General features: G+C 37.2%; 1 protein-coding gene across 1 annotated transcript; it reads left to right on the forward strand.

Annotated features, from left to right (window-relative positions):
- Positions 1-8,558: 8,558 nt before the first annotated feature.
- LOC123548036 (uncharacterized) lies at positions 8,559-15,854 on the forward strand. Its single transcript, XM_045335267.2, has 5 exons — positions 8,559-9,124; positions 9,843-9,951; positions 11,204-11,319; positions 13,695-13,794; positions 14,741-15,854. Exons 1-5 carry the CDS (start codon positions 8,993-8,995, stop codon positions 14,941-14,943), a joined length of 660 nt encoding a protein of 219 aa, XP_045191202.2. The 5' UTR covers positions 8,559-8,992; the 3' UTR covers positions 14,944-15,854.
- Positions 15,855-19,390: the final 3,536 nt, after the last annotated feature.

Below are 19,390 nucleotides of genomic sequence, written 5' to 3' on the forward strand. Positions count from 1 at the left end.
TGGTCCGTTGAAGGCAAAATCGGAACAAGAGAAAGTGTCGTATTTGCTTATATGGATTGGTGATAAAGGAAGAGACATATCAGCAGAGAACAGAAAAAAGTTGGACTTCCTTTACGAGAGGTTTAAGGCGCATGTTCAGCCTTCTTTAAACCCCATATTTGCGAGATATAAATTCAACAACCTCGTTCAAGGAAACGACACTATTGACGCTTACGTTACAAAACTAAGATTGAACGCAACAGACTGTAACTTTACAAACAGTGACGAGATGATCAGAGACCGAATCGTTTTCGGGAAAAGTTCATCGAAAATAAGAGAAAAATTAATTAACGTGTGTGCTGACCTTCCGCTATCAAAGCCATTCAAATAGCGCAAAATCACGAATACTCAGTACAACAATTACAAACCATGTCAAGATACCAAGACATACATCACGTTAATCGAAGTCAGAGAAGGCCGGAAATCCAGCGACAAAAACATCCGCAGTATTACCAGCAAAAACCCGCAAGAGGTTCGAACAATCGCCAGGACACAAGTAAATGCGGCAAATATCGACATACACAGCATAAAACTGGAAATGTGTGCCCAGCTCAGGGAGCAGAATGTTACGCGTGTGGAAAGTTGAATCACTTTTCATCTGTGTGTAGATCAAAGAAAGTTTACGACATTCAATATGAGGACAGTGCTAACGGATGTGATAGCTTGGATTACAATGATGAAGATACCCAGGATTTTTACGTTGACACGGTAAACAATTCTTCTCATCCTGATCGTGCATTTGTCACCCTACATGTTGGCCCCTCCTGTTCCCCTATAAAATTCAAACTTGACACAGGTTCTCAAGTAAATATCATTCCCTTGGATACATTCCAAAGCCTTGATTATAGTGCCCCGTTGTTACCCCCAGACAGCAAACTATCATCTTACACTGGAAATGAGTTACCTGTAGTAGGTAAGATAAGAATGCAATGTCTTACAACGGTATCACTACACAATCACTGTTCTATATTGTAGATTGTAGTGCACCCCCATTAATTAGTCTACAGACCTCACTTGACCTTAAACTCGTACAGTTAACATATTCCGTGGTAAATACAGGCAATGCAATGACCACAGAGCAGGTTAAAACGGAATTTAAGGATTTATTCCAGGGTGTAGGACTACTCCCTGGAACATGCACATTACACTTGAAACATAATGCTGTAACCGTGGTTAATCCCCCGAGACGCGTCCCTGAGGCTTTAAGGACACGACTTAAAGCAGAATTAAAACGTATGGATCTTGAGATAATTAAGAAGGTTACTGAGCCTACAGATTTTGTCAACTCTCTTGTCGTTGTTGAGAAGCCTAAAACTGGAAAAATTAGCATTTGTCTTGACCCAAAGGCCCTAAATGAGGCAATAATGAGACCACATTACCCTATGCCAACACTGGAAGATGTTACTACACGTCTTGCCGGTTCTAAGTATTTTAAAATTAGTATACTTGACATAACCCATGCATATTGGAGTGTAAAACTTGAGGACGAATCTTCGTACCTTATAGTTTCTCTTCCATATTTGGTCGTTATAGATTCTTAAGACTCCCTTTTGGCATAAAAAGTTCCCAGGATATTTTCCAACGCAAGATTCATGAAATCCTTGAAGGACTATCAGGCATCACAACAATTGTTGATGATTTGTTGATAAGTGGGCGCTCAAGACAAGAGCATGACGAAAACCTACGTCGCGTACTCGAACGTGCGCGTGTGAACGGGATAAGGTTCAACCCCGAAAAATGTGTAATTGGTGTCAATGAGGTGCCATTTTTTTGGTCACCTCATTACATCTTCCGGCTTGAAAGCAGATCCGAAGAAAATTGAGGCTGTCACCAAATTAGGTATCCCAAAGAATCGGGCAGAACTTGAAAATGTGCTCGGTATGGTCAATTATCTACAGAAATTTGCCCCAAATTTAGCAGAGGTTATAAGCCCGATGCGCGTCTTCTTAAAACAGATGTGGAATTTATATGGGATCGAGCCCAAACGGAGGCGTTTGAGCACATGAAGCAAGTAATTACCAAAAGCCCCGTTCTAGCTTATTTCGACCACAAGAAGCAGGTTACCCTTCAATGCGACGCTTCCAAATATGGTATTGGTGCAGCCATTATGCAAGATGGCCGCCCATTGGCATTTGCATCTAAAACTATGACACAAACTGAGACTGGTTATGCCCAAATCGAAAAAGAAATGTTAGCCTTTCTATTTGGATGCAAGCGATTCCACCAGTATGTTTATGGTAGACACGTGATTTGTCATTCAGACTGCAAGCCCTTAGCATCAATCATGAAAAAACCATTGGCTGCAGCCCCACCCCGTTTGCAACGAATGATGTTGCAATTGTCAAAGTACGACATTGAAATTCGCCACATAAGCGGAAAAGATATTCTGATTAGTGATTTGCTTTTAAGGCAGCCCGTATCTGAAACATCAGAAATAGATGGCCTTGATTTGCATGTACACACAGTTTTGCAAAGTCTGTTTATCACTGACCGAAGAATTGAGTCATTGAAAATTTCCACTGACCAAGATCCCCAGATGCAAATGTTGAAACAGGCTATTCTTTAAGGTTGGCCGGTTTCCCGCGCTGAGTGTCACGAGAGTGTTATAGAATTTTGGAATCATAGGGATGAACTCTCAGTTGCAGATGATTTTATCTTTAGAGGGCAAACATTAATTATCCCAAAGCCAGTTAGACAAGAAATGATTGAATCAGTTCACCAAGGTCACATGGGTACACAGAAATGTATATCAAGAGCAAGAGATGTTATGTTTTGGGCCGGAATGACCCAACAAATTACTAACTTTGTGTTAGAATGCCCAATATGTAACAAATATAGACGTTCTAATACAAAAGAACCATTAACGCCCAATGAAATACCACAAAGGCCATGGCAAAACATTGCTGTTGACTTATTTTCTTTTGATGGAAATGACTATTTGGTTACAACAGATTATTACAGCAGGTTCTTTGAAGTTGATACCGTTCCAAATACCCAAATTATCACTATCATTAGGAAGTTAAAAGTCCATTTTGCTCGTTACGGAATTTGCGAAAAACTGGTAAACGATAATGGTCTGCAGCTGTCATCAGCACTATTTGCCGATTCTGCAAAGGAGTGGGGATTTTCGCACCAGACATCAAGCCCTCTTCATCCTGCTAGTAATGGATTAGCAGAAAAAACTGTGTCCATTGTCAAGTGTTTATTCCAAAAAGCTAAGGAAAGTAAGAAAGACCCTTACATAGCTATACTAGAATATAGAAATACCCCATTAGATTGTGGGTATTCCCCTTGTCAGTTGTTGATGGGAAGAAGAACAAGATCTATCTTACCTATAACAAATAAACAGCTTGAACCAAAAACAATCAACCCAGAAGAAGTTCGCAATAAAATACAAAAGGCTAAAAAGAAACAAAAAGGTTATTATGACAGACAAACAAAGCCCTTAGCCCCACTTCAAATAAATGAGTATGTACGAGTTCAAATGGGAAAGATCTGGAAACCCGCCAAAGTTATTTAAAAACACGATGACCACTCTTACTCAGTGCAAACTCAAGATGGAACTATTTATCGCCGTAATAGGCGAGTATTGAATTAGACCAAGGAAAGATTTCCAGATATCACAGAATTCGCGCCAAATATTTTAGCTGGAACTTCAAAATTTTCCACTGAAAATAAATAACCCTTGTGGAACCTCCACAGAAAATGCTGACCATTCAAATGTTCCCAGCCTACCTAGGCTACATTCCCAGGCCCCTTATGTAACACGATCAGGTAGAGATATAAAACCGAACAGACAGTATGCTAACGAGAATTGGATTACTGATAGCAAATAGATGGAATGTGCATAAGAATAATTTACAGTATGAAGATACATAAACGGTTTAGTTACACAGTTAATTCATTGATTATCAGGACATCGATCTTTGAGGAACTGTTAAACATAGTGTTTTATTTGTATACTGCTAATGTTATTTCATATCTACGCTATATTCAGATGCTGGTCTAAACTAAAATATAAAATTTGATTAATTGTCTTTAATTTCAAAAAGAAGGAAATGTAACAATTGGTAAATTTCTATTTCTAAATTCAACCTGTGAACCTTGACCTTAAGTTATCAGAATATTTCTATGAATGCATCACTGACCAGCTCTGCAATATAAACATATAATTCCCGCCATAAAGGCAGTTCTTAGATAAAACTTGAATAGCTCACATCTGTGTCTTTCTTGTTTATTATCTCACGTTAGCGAAATCCCGGAATGAAATAATACAAAAACATTACAAAACCCCTAGCAACTGGCGTAATGCCTCAGTAGCTCCTATTTTTAAGAAGGGCGATAAGTACAACGTACCCTATCAATTACAGACCGGTCTCCCTCACATGTATTTCATGTAAGTTCCTTGAGCACATAATTGTTAGCAACTTAATGAAACACGTTTCTATGTCCAATATCTTGTTAAACTTCCAACATGGTTTCCGTGAAAAAAGGTCTTGTGAGACTCAACTAGTACAATTTGTCCATGATCTAGCCCGTAACTTGGATAGTAGCAAAACCAGGAAACATGTTCAAACTGATCGACATATTAATCATAGATTTTGCTAAGGCCTTTGATAAGGTGCCTCATAAGAGACTCGTGCACATGTTAAACTTTTATGGTATATGGGGTACCACCCTTAAATGGACTGAATCTTGGTTAAACAATAGGTCACAGGTGGTAGTCCTCGATGGTGCAGAGTCTGACCCAGCCCCCATACGAGTATAGATCTGGTGTTCCCAAGGCTCAGTGTTTGGGCCAGTGCTAGTTCTCTTATTTATTAACGACCTACCTGAAGGTATCACATCAATAGTGCGTCTCCTTGCTGACGACTGTGTGTTGTATCATGATATCCATTCTTACTCAGATTGTCTGATCCTACAAGATGACTTGAACAAACTGCAGTAGTGGGAGCTAACATGGTTAATAAAATTTAATGTAGCCAAATGCGAGGTTATGAGAATTTCCATACATAGACAGGTTAACCTTATTGAACATAATTACTTGCTTCATGGTCAAGTCCTGGAAGCAGTTGACTGCTAAGTATGTAGGTGTAACATTCATTGATCCAAACACAGACAATGTGTCTAGCAAGGTCACTAGAATACTGGATTTCATACGCCGTAACCTTTCCTTTGCCCCACAGAGGACAAGAATTATGGCATACAGAACTTTAGTCAGGCTCCGAATTGAGTATGCGTCTCCGGTATGGAATCCGTACACCAAGCATAATGTGCAGAGGATTGAAAAGGTGCAGCGCACTGCGGCAAGATGGGCATGTATGAGGTGGCGTAGGTCTAGTCATGTGGGTGACATGTTGACTGAATAAGATCTGGATAGTCTAGAGCATAGAAGTGAGGTCTCAAGTCTAACCTTTTTCTATAAAAATACATAATAACTTAGTTTATATTGACAAGGATAGGTACTTGACCCCGATTACAAGTAGGTCACTTAGAACCAGACACAATCACCCCTTTCAATACCATAGACCTTCTCCACTCACAGACTGTTTCAAGTATTCTTTTTTTCCTTAGGTTAATACCAGCCTGGAATGTGCTGTCTGAGTCAACTGTCTCCATTGACACAGTGGACTCCTTTAAGAAGGCCATTATGTCAATGTAAAATAGTATAGCCTTGTAAATAGTTTTAGCAGGCTGTGTCATCTACCCTTTTTAAACATGTAATCAGGCTGTCCGAGCGATTTCGGCTTCAAAATTACTTCTTTTATAAATTGTATTATACATGGGTAGTTTTATCAACTTTTCTGACTGTTAACTTGCCACCCGCATGACGTAATGATCAGTCTTGATCGAAGTCTTAATGGAAGAAAGAAAGAAAGAAATATAAATGACCTCCCACAAGACGTCCAATCAAGTTTGCCTATTGCAGATGACACTGCCAATGTCTATATGACCCTTACAATTATAAATAAATCAAAGACACTTCAAAATGACTTAAATATATTAGAAAAGTGGGGGCTGGATCGGGACATGGAATTTAACCCGTCCGAAAGTCAATTTGTCCACGCCATTAGTACTAAGGAAACATCCTATACCAACAAAATACACCATTCATGGAACAATTCTAGAATCAGTCACATCAGCCAGATCCCTGGACGTGGATATGTCAAATGACCTGTGATGGAACGAGCACATCAATAGGTCAACAAAGAAGGCAAACCAAACTCTTGGACTCCTCCGAAGAAATGTCAAACTATAAGGCCATGGCTTATCAGACCGTAGTTCGGCCACAACTTGATATGCATCTGAAAGCTGGTCTCACCACATCCAAACTCAAATTGAACAATAGGACTCTTTTCAAAGATCTGCGCGCTGGGTCATGTCTGACTTCAGACGCACATCCAGTGTTACAGAGATGTTAAGGGCAGTCACTAAATTGGCGCTGACTGGATCTTCGTCGTATTGACTGTAGGCTCTCCATGACCATGAACTAGTTGCCATCCCCATAGAAGGTAACTTCACCCAATTAGGGACAGCCTCCCAACATGTCCATCTGCTGAGTTAAGATTAATCCCAGCTTTAACAGATAACTACAAATTATCTCTTTTTCCATGGACCGTTTATCACTGGAACAGCCCCCCACCTGATTACCCCGTCCTTACCAACACTTGAACAGTTAAGTATAGGTGGCAGTCATATTGACCCTCTTTCACTATAATCTCGCTGCCATACTGTTTTTACTTTTAACAAGCTACTTATTTGCTTCTTTTTACTTGCGTATATCATATAGATATTCTGAGGCCGTAGCCGTCTTTTTGGAAGTGGTACGGTCATGATGGAACCCCAGCGGCGTTCTGCGTATGCCGAAGGCACGAGAGGGGAGACGTCCCCTCGCCCCCCTCTCGTTGGGGGGTTTTGCGAGATATGATGAGTTTTTATGCATTTATCTATATTACAGTTATTCTATTACATACATGTATAAACAATATCTACATTCTTAATACATATCTTTGATGCCTGTTTTCTTTCAGCATCACACTATCCTGAGCATGATTAGACACTAAAATTTATCAAATACAAATCTGCGTTTTGCGTTCGCAGCTCTGAACTCGTTTGTGCAACTTCTTTTACTCCGAGTGTACCTACTTTGTATTTGTGCACATGCATTGTCACGAGACTGTTAAGCCTAGCCTGTGACGTACTACTCCTTAAATAGGTTTTGTTTCTCCCGAATGCCGAAAATGTCCTTTCACTGATGGCATTAGTTGCAAGATTCTGACAAGCGTCACTAATTCCGAATATATTGCATGGATTAGAGGCTTTTGCTAGCGGAGATAGTCAAAATTGTACAACACTTAACAAGTCATATGCTGCCCCTACTCTCAAAATTGGCCACCGGCCCCTTGCTCCTATGCATATGCAAATAAATGAATAGTTTTTTGAGAGTAGTACAAAGTCCGGTCCCTTCATAATCATCAGTTACACCTAGTGCTGAAATAATGTTAAAGCCAGCAAAGCAAAATGTATTTTTACATGATTGTTTAAGAGTATCAGTTTAAGAATATAATAGTATGACCTGGTACAAGTAACTGACAAGGTTTAAAAAATTACATCCGATTGTTGTCGTTAAATAAAATGATCATTGAAATATGACGGAAATGATAATTATAATAATAAAAACAAATTAAGTGCGGAGTAAGAAAGGTTAAGTATTCTTGTTATCAGTTGTCATATACCATTCAATGATTTAAGTGATCCTGTCAACATTACACAGACCGACAGACAATAGGTATGGGCAATTATAAAATACTTTCAATAAACTATTTTTACTAGTTAACGCCAACGCAACGATGTTCATGGTACTCAACGGAAAATTCAGTTGGTGCTTATATTTAAATAGTTTGTGTTTCTGGTTAGCGCCTGTTTCAACTTTACTTCAGTTTTGTAACGACAGGCAGTTAACCTAACAAGTTTTAAGGGCAATGCCATCAGCCAGAAAGAAAATTCTTTTGTACATATCATACTCTAACGCTGGGAAAATATACAAGCCCGTTTCAACCTAAAACATGAATCAGGGGTTTCGGACACAGTGTCTGTAATCAGATTGTCAGGGCGAACATACGCCTCGTTGATCTTGAATAAATCATTTATTTTGCTCAAAAATGTGTTTGTCCTACACCTTTCATGGAATCACAAATGAGTGTACTTGTTATTTTATTTCTACACCAAAGCTTCATAGATACAAATGCATGATTTAAGATAATTTAACTGAAGGAAAAGAACGTATAAATAATTAAACGTGTTTTCAAAGTCAGGCTCATTTTCCCATATCTTTACTCCCAATACTTTAACCTTACCCACACAATTTGTAAGTCGATATTACGATGATCAGGATATTATAAATAAAGAAATGAAAATAGGAGATAGGTTTCAGCTGTGCATGACCATAAATTTCCGTGAAAGCCTTTGTACTGATGCACTTAATTTCCAGTACATATGAAATCTAGCGAATAAAAAAATGTGTAACCGTGGAATTGAGTAAACTTGTGATTAAAACTCATAACTAGTCGCGTTAGCTGATGATTTTAATGTCGTTTTGTGTATTTCATGTAAATTGTTTATGACTTTTGAAATGGCTAACCTAGATTATATAAACACGAGGATTGAACTTAACAATATGCCGAATTCTGAACAGTACGATAGCAGGGCATCAGTTGCATCGAATTTTTCTTAGCCTGATAGCGAATTTGACATCTTAGATGATTATATCAATCTGTCAGAAGATGTCTCATATTCCAACCAAGGCGTTGTTCACGATCAAACCAGGCCGCTAAACGACAGAGGCGGGCCTTTGATTTATGCAAATGAGGCTACGTTAGAAAACGACAGAGACAGCGTAGCTCCCCCAGTTCCTAGACGTACTCGTAAGGGGAATAAGAACGGAATATCAACTATGCCGTCGTCAGTCGGGCACGAAGTTCACGGATGGTCGAGGGTGAAAACTGCAGCATTTATTTTGATCAGTTTCGTTATTGGAGCTGCAGTTGTGCTAGCCACGGTTTATGCTAAAAACATTATCGATGCCGTAGGTACATCATTCTTTTCTTTCAATCAAATTAGACATAAAGATAATTAATTTTGATTCGCGAACAGTCGTTTTTACAACATACCGAACGGAAACTGAAGTAATCGATGTTACATAGTTGCATTCTATTCTTCCAAAGGATCATCTTATCGATTTTATTTAACCCTCAGCCTGCTAAATTTCTAAAATGGACTGGTCCATCATTCAATTTAGGCAATACCATTTATTATTTGAAGAAGTATTCACTGAAAATTTACTAACTGAAAAGCGAACAGTGCAGACCATGATCAGCCTGCATTGGTCGCAAAGGCAGAATCACTTGTCGTCAGCAGACTAATTATTTCTAAAGGTTAATGTCTTCAAAATTGTTAGTAATGTAACTAACTAGTATCGTCCGTGTTTTAACGAGTAATGAGCGAAGTGACATTAGTAAATACACAACCCCTTCAACTTTTGTAGTGTATATCAGCTGTCAGGTCAATATATAGACTACATTGTACAAAAATGTTTTCATAGTATGCAGTAACGCTGGTTTGTCTATGGAAACATAATTGATACTATAAAGAAATGATAATTATAGTTATTTGGTAGTACAGACATATATTTGTTACTACATGTACTAAATCAGAATGTTTCCTTTAATGTGCCTGCCGTTATAGATTGTATATCATTTACTATGACAAAGTATCATTTAAGGACAATTACTTTTTTATTCAAGATATCTAAGGGGAAAGCTGAAACAAATGGAGAAAATGGACACGGCGGCGACAATACTTGTAAAATAGTAACGAACCTAAATGGATGCAAGAATACAGTGAACGAAAAAGGTAACGACCAATGTCACATGTCATCATTTAGCAGTTTCGAAACTCAAAAGTAAGAGTACTGTTCTCCCATTCCAAAAACAAGTTGACTCCTTCATCAAGACCATAACAAAGATACTGAGTTAAGTATCTCTTTTCCATGATGAATGCTCTTCATTTTACAATTACCAATCTGTTTTAATGTCCTCGCGACAGCCTTTTCTTTCCATTTTCAATGCCCGTACGACAGTTTTTACATTTCCGTTTTCAGTTTTATGTTTATGTTGCAGTTCTACCTTTCTGTTTTCAATGTCTATGCGGCAGTTTTACCTTTCCGTTTTCAATGTTTATGCTGCATTTCTACCTTTCTGTTTTCAATGTTTATGCTGCAGTTTTACCTTTCTGTTTTCAATGTCTATGCGGCAGTTTTACCTTTCCGTTTTCAATGTTTATGCTGCATTTCTACCTTTCTGTTTTCAATGTTTATGCTGCAGTTCTACCTCTCCGTTTTCAATGTCTATATGGCAGTTTTACCTTTCCATTTTCATTGTCTATGCGACAGTTTTACCTTTCCGTTTTCAATGTCTATGTAGCAGTTTTACCTTTCGTTTTCAATGTCTATGCGGCAGTTTTACCTTTCCGTTTTCAATGTCTATGCGGCAGTTTTACCTTTCCGTTTTCAATGTCTATGTTGCAGTTTTACCTTTCCGTTTTCAATGTCTATGGGGCAGTTTTACCTTTCCGTTTTCAATGTCTATGCGGCAGTTTTACCTTTCTGTTTCAAATGTCTATGCACCAGCTTCGATGAACAAGCGACAGCCTTATGCCTAGTGCGAGATACAGAGTTCACTACTATACTTAGCATAAACAATATCCCACTTAAATGGCACAGAAAAAGGGTTGTTTCTACTGACTCAGGCACATATGCAAATTATACTGATGTTACCAGGTATTACTACTCGAACTACACTTACACTTTCCACTACAAAAGTGGCGTTTACTTCCATTTCCATTCATGTGACTTTCAATAGTAAAGATTCTTGACGATCAACTTGTGAATTTAAAGAAACGCATTGTTCCGATACTGTTACAAAACATTTATACCATCCTGTTTAAGGTTCATCTTCCCCTGCAATGCTGGTACAATTGCTACCATGGAAACACAAAAGAACACACTTATTTTGTCTTGGGTCTTCAACATTGTTTTGCCTAGAGGTAACACCGAAATACAACAGAACAGTTAACTATTAACAATTGTACACATATTTCTTTTCAGATATCAAAGGAAGAAGCGACCATTTCTCGACGAACTGTTCAAAAGTATACAAGAAAATAATATACAGTCGATTGTATATATTTTACGAAGACGGAATTTCATTCTCGAAAGCAGTGGTACGTAATAAAAAATGTAAATTTCCGGTGGGCGGCGCAAAACTAGATACAATTGTGTGTTATGGAGAAGTGATGACTTAAGACTACTAGTCACGACCATGTACTTGTTACCCTGATAAAAGAAACGGTCACTGTTGTTCGGACCTTTTTCTTTTTTAAGATTTAAAGTTTCAGAATTTCATTAATTTCCTTTCGTTGGAACAGTGGCATTTATTTTTGGTATACAGTCATTTAACATTCAAGTTTCTATGTCAATTTCAAATGGTAAGTTTGCCAAATTACTGTCCTGGTGGTTTGTTATTTATGACTATATATTCCATTAATAGCGCACTTACATATTCGCCATACAAGTCGATGAAACATTTGTTTATACATAACAAATTTCACAGAGATTCACTTTCTAAAAGGAGGACAATTTCCCATTTCCTTGACTCTTAATGGCATAAAGGATATTGTCTCGATTGCTTCAATTTAGACAAATTTATTTTCACTTCTGCTCCTTGGACAAGTTTAATTTCCGGAGAACAATAAATTTGTGGTTAGAGATAACAAGAAATATGTCGGCGAATTGTAATAAGACAAGAAGTTTATGAGGTTTTCATATCATTTGTGTTATTCTATCATCTATCTAACATTTTTAAAATAGCAACACCACACTTTCATAATTTTAAATTGTTCTCTTTTAATTTTTCACAAAGGTTTCGTATGGATGCAATTTTTGTTTCAAATAATTACAGCAGTGGTTTGGAAGACACTTCTCTACCTAGAAGACCTTAATCTCACCTGAATAAACATAATTGAAAACTTTGGTTGAGACGTCATACCAAGCAAAACACACAAGGGAAGCATTGGAAAAATCAACGCAAATAACCTAAACGGCACTTATTTGAAAATTAAATGAGCCGTGCCACGAGAAAACCAACATAGTGGGTTTGCGACCAGCATGGATCCAGACCAGCCTGCGCATCCGCGCAGTCTGGTCAGGATCCATGCTGTTCGCTTTTAAATCCTAAACCGTTAGCGAACAGCATGGATCCTGACCAGACTGCGCGGATCGATGCGCAGGCTGGTCTGGGTCCATGCTGGTCGCAAACCCACTATGTTGGTTTTCTCATGGCACGGCTCAAATGATTTGCAAGTAGTCCTAATGTTGTTTATACCCGCCGTATACACGCACAAAAATAGATTTAATCCTTATATTCACATTTTTAGAGTAGCTTGCTAACAAAAATAAGTGGTTTGCTTTCCATGAGTACCAGAAAATCAAAATATATGTCAGGATGTCGATCTTTTAAACATCTAGATTGAACAGCAAAGAAACCCCCGACCACGTTCATCTGTAATTATCTTTCCGATAAAAATACATTTCCTGGTGTTTATTTAAAATATCATTAGATTCAGTGAAAAATCGTATAGTCGAATCGATTCAGTTTTGATCATAAAAGTTAGTTTAAGCTATAATTTATTTATTTATTTACTTATTTTTTTATCTTTAAATTTTGGTGAAAGACTTGTGAAGGACCAAAAAGTATAACAACACAAGACATCAACGTTAAGCATTTTTAAAATATATATAATTGGTAGTATTTTGAATTTCTATAGCAATGAGATCGGCTGCATTTTACGAAATCCCTATACAATGTTTTATTCTTTTTGGGTTTTGACTTTTGGTATTTTTGCGTCTTGAGTCTTGCTTTTTGCTGTTTGTGTTTTGTGTTTTGCTTCATGGTTTTTACTTTTTGCGTGTTGCTTTTTGCGTTTTGGGTGTAGTATTTTCTAACATGTACATAACTGCATAATATGGAATCCCGGTGCAAAAAGCAAAACGCATATAGCAAAACGCAAAAAGCAAAAAGCAAGAAGCATGTCGCACCGGGATTCCATACAGAATAAATAGACTACGACAAAATGAAAATTTACTGCTTTACTTTCAGACGGGTAAAGCTGTAAACGCTATACTTGAAAATGAAAGAACATTCGAATAGACTTTAATGTAAATCTGAAATAAAGGTATAATGCAAACATATAGTAACAAACACATGTTATCTCATCTGACAAAATCCATTCTGCTCAATTCTATTTAGGCTGACAAACCTCTCCCTTTCAGTTTGCTAAAAATATCACTGTGTTTAGATAATATGAGTGTAAAATGTGATAAATACCAAATTGAAAAATTATACCTTTTACTTTATGTTCTAATTGTGTAATTTTTGAGTTTTCTTAAACCATATGGTACGGTGGTGGGGACGCGTTGGTAAAATCTAGAAAAGGGTGAGGAGTATGCCGGGACGGGGTGGGAATGCGTTATCTTCATTCATCAAGCCGTCTATATTGATTAAGGCATTTATCTCGACATTTGCTTTTTCTCATTTCAGGATTTTTGTCATTGGACAGTTCGCTTAAAGATGCTTGAAATTGAGAGTTCCAGCGAATGTAAAGATTTACAAAAGTACATGAATTTGAATCTGGGTAAAGGTAAATGTTTTTCATCATCATTTTCAAAATTGTCTTTATTTCCTTTTTCTTTGATCAGAAATATCCGGTAAGGTACAGGAGCAATTTTACTGCGGTCCGTCATGTGTTTAAGATTGTAGAAAAAGTTGACTTGATTAAAATTTCTTTTGAAAAATAAATATCTAACTGAACCTTAAACATTCTTTAGATTGTTTATGATTTGTTGATGAAAGTACCTTGCTCGAATTTATTTCGCCGGGCTCGGATCTTACCAAGCACTCGTGCCGAGTGCGATCTGTCCTTGAAACATCCGCAAGAGTGGAATCAAGGTTTTGTTTAATGACTCATTTACTATCTATACCTTTTCTAAATTTCTAAAGCCATGCTTTACTACCTACATTATTCTTTAAAAGCTCCTTTGAAATGGTGAACTTTATAACGCATGGAACGCCATCATTACGTTATTTCTGACGTTATATTTGAGCAAGTAGTCCCACCATCGGTTATAATTCCGTATCCGATGGTAGAATACCGGGCTTTTTATACGTTTTATATTCGATCGTAAATACGTACTCTATTTCAGACAGACAACTCGTAGATGTCTAAATGAAACTTAATTGAGTGTTGAACTGAACTGGATCTCTTGCGAATTTCATCATTTAATGAAGAGATTCTGTGGAATATTAAAAATGGTAGCCAATTATTAAATTAAATAAGCGAAAATTTTCGAATGAGGTGGACACTTAGCATTAGCAAGAACACTAACATCGTGCACTGAATAAAATGTTACCGCGAATTTCGTTCACAATTCAAAAGCGGACCTTTCGAAATAATAATAAACCAGGATATATTTGCTCTAAGTTTTCAATTAAAGACCACTTAACACTAGGGCATTCTTTAAACGATTTTAAGAACGAGTTTGGCCGCTTTATTTGATAACTTACATTTCTAATAACTTGTCTTTAAGCGTCGGGTTACTGGACCGGACAGTGGAATCAAGAGGGAAAAGATACGGGAAATAAAACATGGCCACACGTACAACCCGGGGATGATATTATTATTACGGATCGCAGCATGTGTGTCTATCTACGGCCACATTCTGAAAACTGTCCGAGACGGAAGTCGATGCCAGATTGTTCTGAAAACAAAATTCCAGTTTGTAAATGTTAGTCAACAGCAGATCGGGCATCGTTTACATGACAATCATAAGTGGACACGACCCAGCAGTACTTCATTAGATTATTGACTTTCTTTATACAATTATTGTCAATTAGGTGGATGTGAACACTTCTGTTTAGCCCAGATATACTCTTTTAAAATGTTGACTCAGCCATTTATTTTCTAAGGGTTAGTCACGCTTTAAATACTCAGAGCAGTGGATAAAACGGCCCAGATCTACTCGATTATGTTAGAATATCAGTCCATAGCTACTGTCATTATTTATTAAAATGTTTGTATATTTTCTCCGATTTTTTTGCAACCATTTACGAATATTCGTTGATATTGTTAACAGTGTCAATATTCAAATAACATACTAGTATACATATTTAGAAATTTTACTAAAGTGACATTCTAAACTACATGAAATAAATAAACGCTTACTGTATGGAATCAGCAAGGTCATGGAGTGGACTGCATGAGATCGCAGAAATCTACCCATTCCTTGACGTGTGAATTATACAAATTTCTCTGTATAATTTATATATTGTTATGTAATGTTTGGGAAGTTATTTTGTGCATTTGGCAAGTTGTTCTCTTCACCTTACAGGTTGTTTTGTACAAGGTATAATTTGTTCTTCAAATTATAAGTTGTTATGTGTTATATTTAATGCATTTTTGGCATCAGCCGAGGAGGCAGTTGATGCGTTCCAGAGCTGCTTTGAAATCCGTTGATTTAATCTTAGTTATTAAGAAATGTCTGTACGCTGTGTCAGTGATACAGTCATGATATTTAGCAATAAAGGTAATTTCCACATTTCTGACAAAATTGCAATATAAAACTTAAAATACCCAGAAACTGTTTTCAAAGAAAACTATGCATCAAATCTGTGACAGGGTTTTTCGTTAAATGTCGCATCCATGTATAAGCTGCACATGAGTCTATAAAGCTCTCTACGAGCAGTGGTATGAATTTCTTCAAGATAATTTTTATACTGTCAATTTTATGGCTAAAATATATGTTTCCCTATATAAAATTTGGCCTGTGAAAAAGTTTTCGTTATTGGTTTTGATTTTACAAAACTTTTACAAAGGCAGTTTGCTTCTATGGTAATTACTATATCATCAAAGTTTTATAACAATCCACCCACAAATAAATCAAAATTGAAATTTCAAACTTTTTTTTATATTGTCCGAAATGCCTGACATGTACAGTAGAAAATTCTCTGTCAAATCGGTTTAAACGATAAATTCAAAACAAGTTTGGAAATTAAAAAAGTTCCCTTTTCCAACGTTGGATTCTTTAGAGTGAATTTTCAATGGAGCTGTCTTATAAGGAAACAGAAATCAAGAAAAAACGATGTTACGGAAAAGGTGAACCAAACAGTTAATTCATTCATTGACAATTTAACTATTGTATATAACGTAATGTGTGATGCTGGGATTCCGACATTACCGTTATTAAAACATCAGCCATAAATGACCCAAATCCTATTATTTACAGTGGTTTAACTGTAAATATAGCAATGATAGAATGAAAAAGGAGTCAAGTACTATCTGTGCTCATGTGTTACGTTAGCAATATATAAAATGTAAATTATTCTGACATTGTCAAGAAGATTTTGTACTCCATTATTTGTAACTGTGACGTTGTTCACTATGGGGTTGGGGCATGGTTCCATGTCCGATATGGTTTCAGCATTTTTCGTCCTTTAAAAACAGAAAAAAAGAAAGGAGAATGCTGAAATATTTGTCTTGATGTTCTCTAGGACCTGGTCAAGTTTGAAACTGTGTTATGTGGGGTTAAAAACTAGGTCACTAGGCTAGATTTGTCTTGATGATTTCTATATCAAGTTCAAATCTGGGTTATGTGGGATCAAAAACTAGGTCACCCGGTCAAATCAAAGGAAAAGCTTTTGAACTCTCTAGAGGCTACAGTTGTGACTCAATCTTTATGAAACTTGGTCAGAATGTTTGTCTTGATGATCTCGTCAAATTAAAAACTCGAAAACTAGGTCAGATCAGGGAAAATCTTGTTAACACTCTAGTGTCCACAAGTTGGAAACTCATGAGAACTGGTAGAAATGTTTGTCTTGATGACTTCTAGATCAAGTTTGAATCTGGGTTATGTGGGGTCAAAAACTAGGTCATCCAGTCAAATCAAAGGAAAAGCTTGATAACACTCTAAAGGCCACGTTTATGACCCCATCTTCATGAAGCTTGGCAAAAATGTTTATCTTGATGATCTTTAGCCCAAATTAGAATCTGGGTCATTTTTGTTCAAAAACTAGGTCACCTGTTAAAATCAAAGGAAAACCTTGTGTATGCAACAGGGGCTGCATGTTTTATAAGATGTACATGAAACTTGGTTTGAATGTCTGTCTGCATGAAATCTCGGAAGAAGTTTTATCTGGGTCACGTGGGGTCGAAAACTAGGTCACCAGATCAAATTAAAGAATAAACTTTTTAACAGTCTAGGAGCCACTTTTAATCATACCTTCATAAAACTTGGTCAGAATGTTTGTTATCATGAAGTCTTGGACGGTTAAGAATCTCGGTCACGTTGGGTAAAAAACTAGGTCATCAGGTCAAATCAAAGGAAAGGCTTGTATACACACTAGAGGCTACTTTTTTGTTCAATCTTCCCGAAACTTTGTCAGACAAGCCCATTTCAACCTATGCATTGCCAGCTTTCATAGCCAAAATCGCTGGCTTATCGATGAAATTGTTTCCCTTGAAAATACGCCATCGGCGTTATCGATTTCTCGATCCGATTGATTTTGCTACTGTAGATATATATAGGAAATGATTTTTTAAGTGTAATAACTTTTTTATATTTTTTATGCCACATAATTTATCCACATATGAGCACAAATTTTAACCTTTCATAATTATAATGAAGTAAAAAGTTTTGTGATTTAATAGCATCTTAATGCTTCCCTACTCGTTATAAAATTGATACTATCACTCCCTGTTCCCACAACAGAAAACAGAAGGAAAACAAATTCGCGAGCCCGCCCGATTAGCTCAATAGGTAAGAGCGTTGGTCTACGGATCTCGGGGTCGCGAGTTCGATCCTCGGGCGGGGCGTATGTTCTCCGTGACTATTTGATAAACGACATTGTGTCTGAAATCATTAGTCCTCCACCTCTGATTCATGTAGGGAAGAAGTTGGCAGTTACTTGCGGAGAACAGGTTTGCACTGGTACAGAATCCAGGAATACTGGTTAGGTTAACTGCCTGCCGTTACATGACTGAAATACTGTTGAAAAACGGCGTTAAACCCAAAACAAACAAGCAAAAACAAATTCGCGACTTTCCTGTTTAGTGCCACCTAGCGGTCAGCAGGTGGTTGAAAAACAAAATGGCGGCCAATGGGGTTATTCATTATGTTCTGTATTGAGCAAGTGAGTGGGGTAATGTAAACAAACGTGTTTCTAGCATAAAAGGCGGCACACTTTTGAATAAAATAGCCGGAAGCAGTGGGAATAATTAAGATTTAACATATAATGAACCAGTAAGCATTATGACATATCCCTACACCTTTTCACTAAGAATGTTTGCTTCATTTAAAGAAAACACTTTTATTTTCAGATGTTTCATCATTGCTGTGTGCCATTATGCACCAACGACACGAGAACAAACACAACAGAGAGCATTTCTTTTCATTCATTTCCGAAAGACGATAATCTAAAGCAACATATGTAGAGACATTTCTAAGGATTTTAACTTAAATAAGCACACCGGAATATGTTCAGTCCATTTTGACGGCAGCTGCTTTGGAATTCCTGTGCCAGGGCAAGTACGCAGGCGAATGAAAAAAGATTCTGTACCTACGCTGTTTTCATGGGTTAATCGAAAAGGACCACGTCGCAAGCTTTTCAGAGACAAGACACCAAAACTAACATAAAGCGATGTGAAAAAATGTGTATCTAGCAGTACATTTATGATAGACCATTCGTATGCGGGACCAAGTGACAATATGGAGTCTGTCATTGAAGATGTCGAGATGAATAATAAACCTATGAACTTAGACACTAGCAATTCAAGTGCGCCTACAATTGATGACAGTCTTCAAGACATTGAAGCTAATCCATCGCCACAGCCGGAATGTAATTTCCTATACTATGTTGGGTCAGAAAATACATCACAAGGAAAGCCATACGAGTTTGTGTCGAAAAGGGGACCACCAAGATCTCTGTTGCCTTTGGAAGAACTTTTCCTCACATTGATAAGACTGCGGAAAGGACTTCCAGAGAAAGTAATTGGTGACTTGTACCATTTGTCAGAAGGGCATATTTCTAAGATAGTGAATACATGGATGCTTTTTTTTGTATGATAGATTGAGATGTCTCCCAATATGGCCAAATCGTGAACATGTAAAAACAACAACAACAATGCCCATCTCATTCAAAACAGACTATCCAGAGTCATTATCAACTGTACTGAAAATTTTATA

Source organism: Mercenaria mercenaria, chromosome 9, assembly GCF_021730395.1.
Source record: "Mercenaria mercenaria strain notata chromosome 9, MADL_Memer_1, whole genome shotgun sequence".
NCBI classification, from domain to species: Eukaryota; Metazoa; Mollusca; class Bivalvia; order Venerida; family Veneridae; genus Mercenaria; species Mercenaria mercenaria.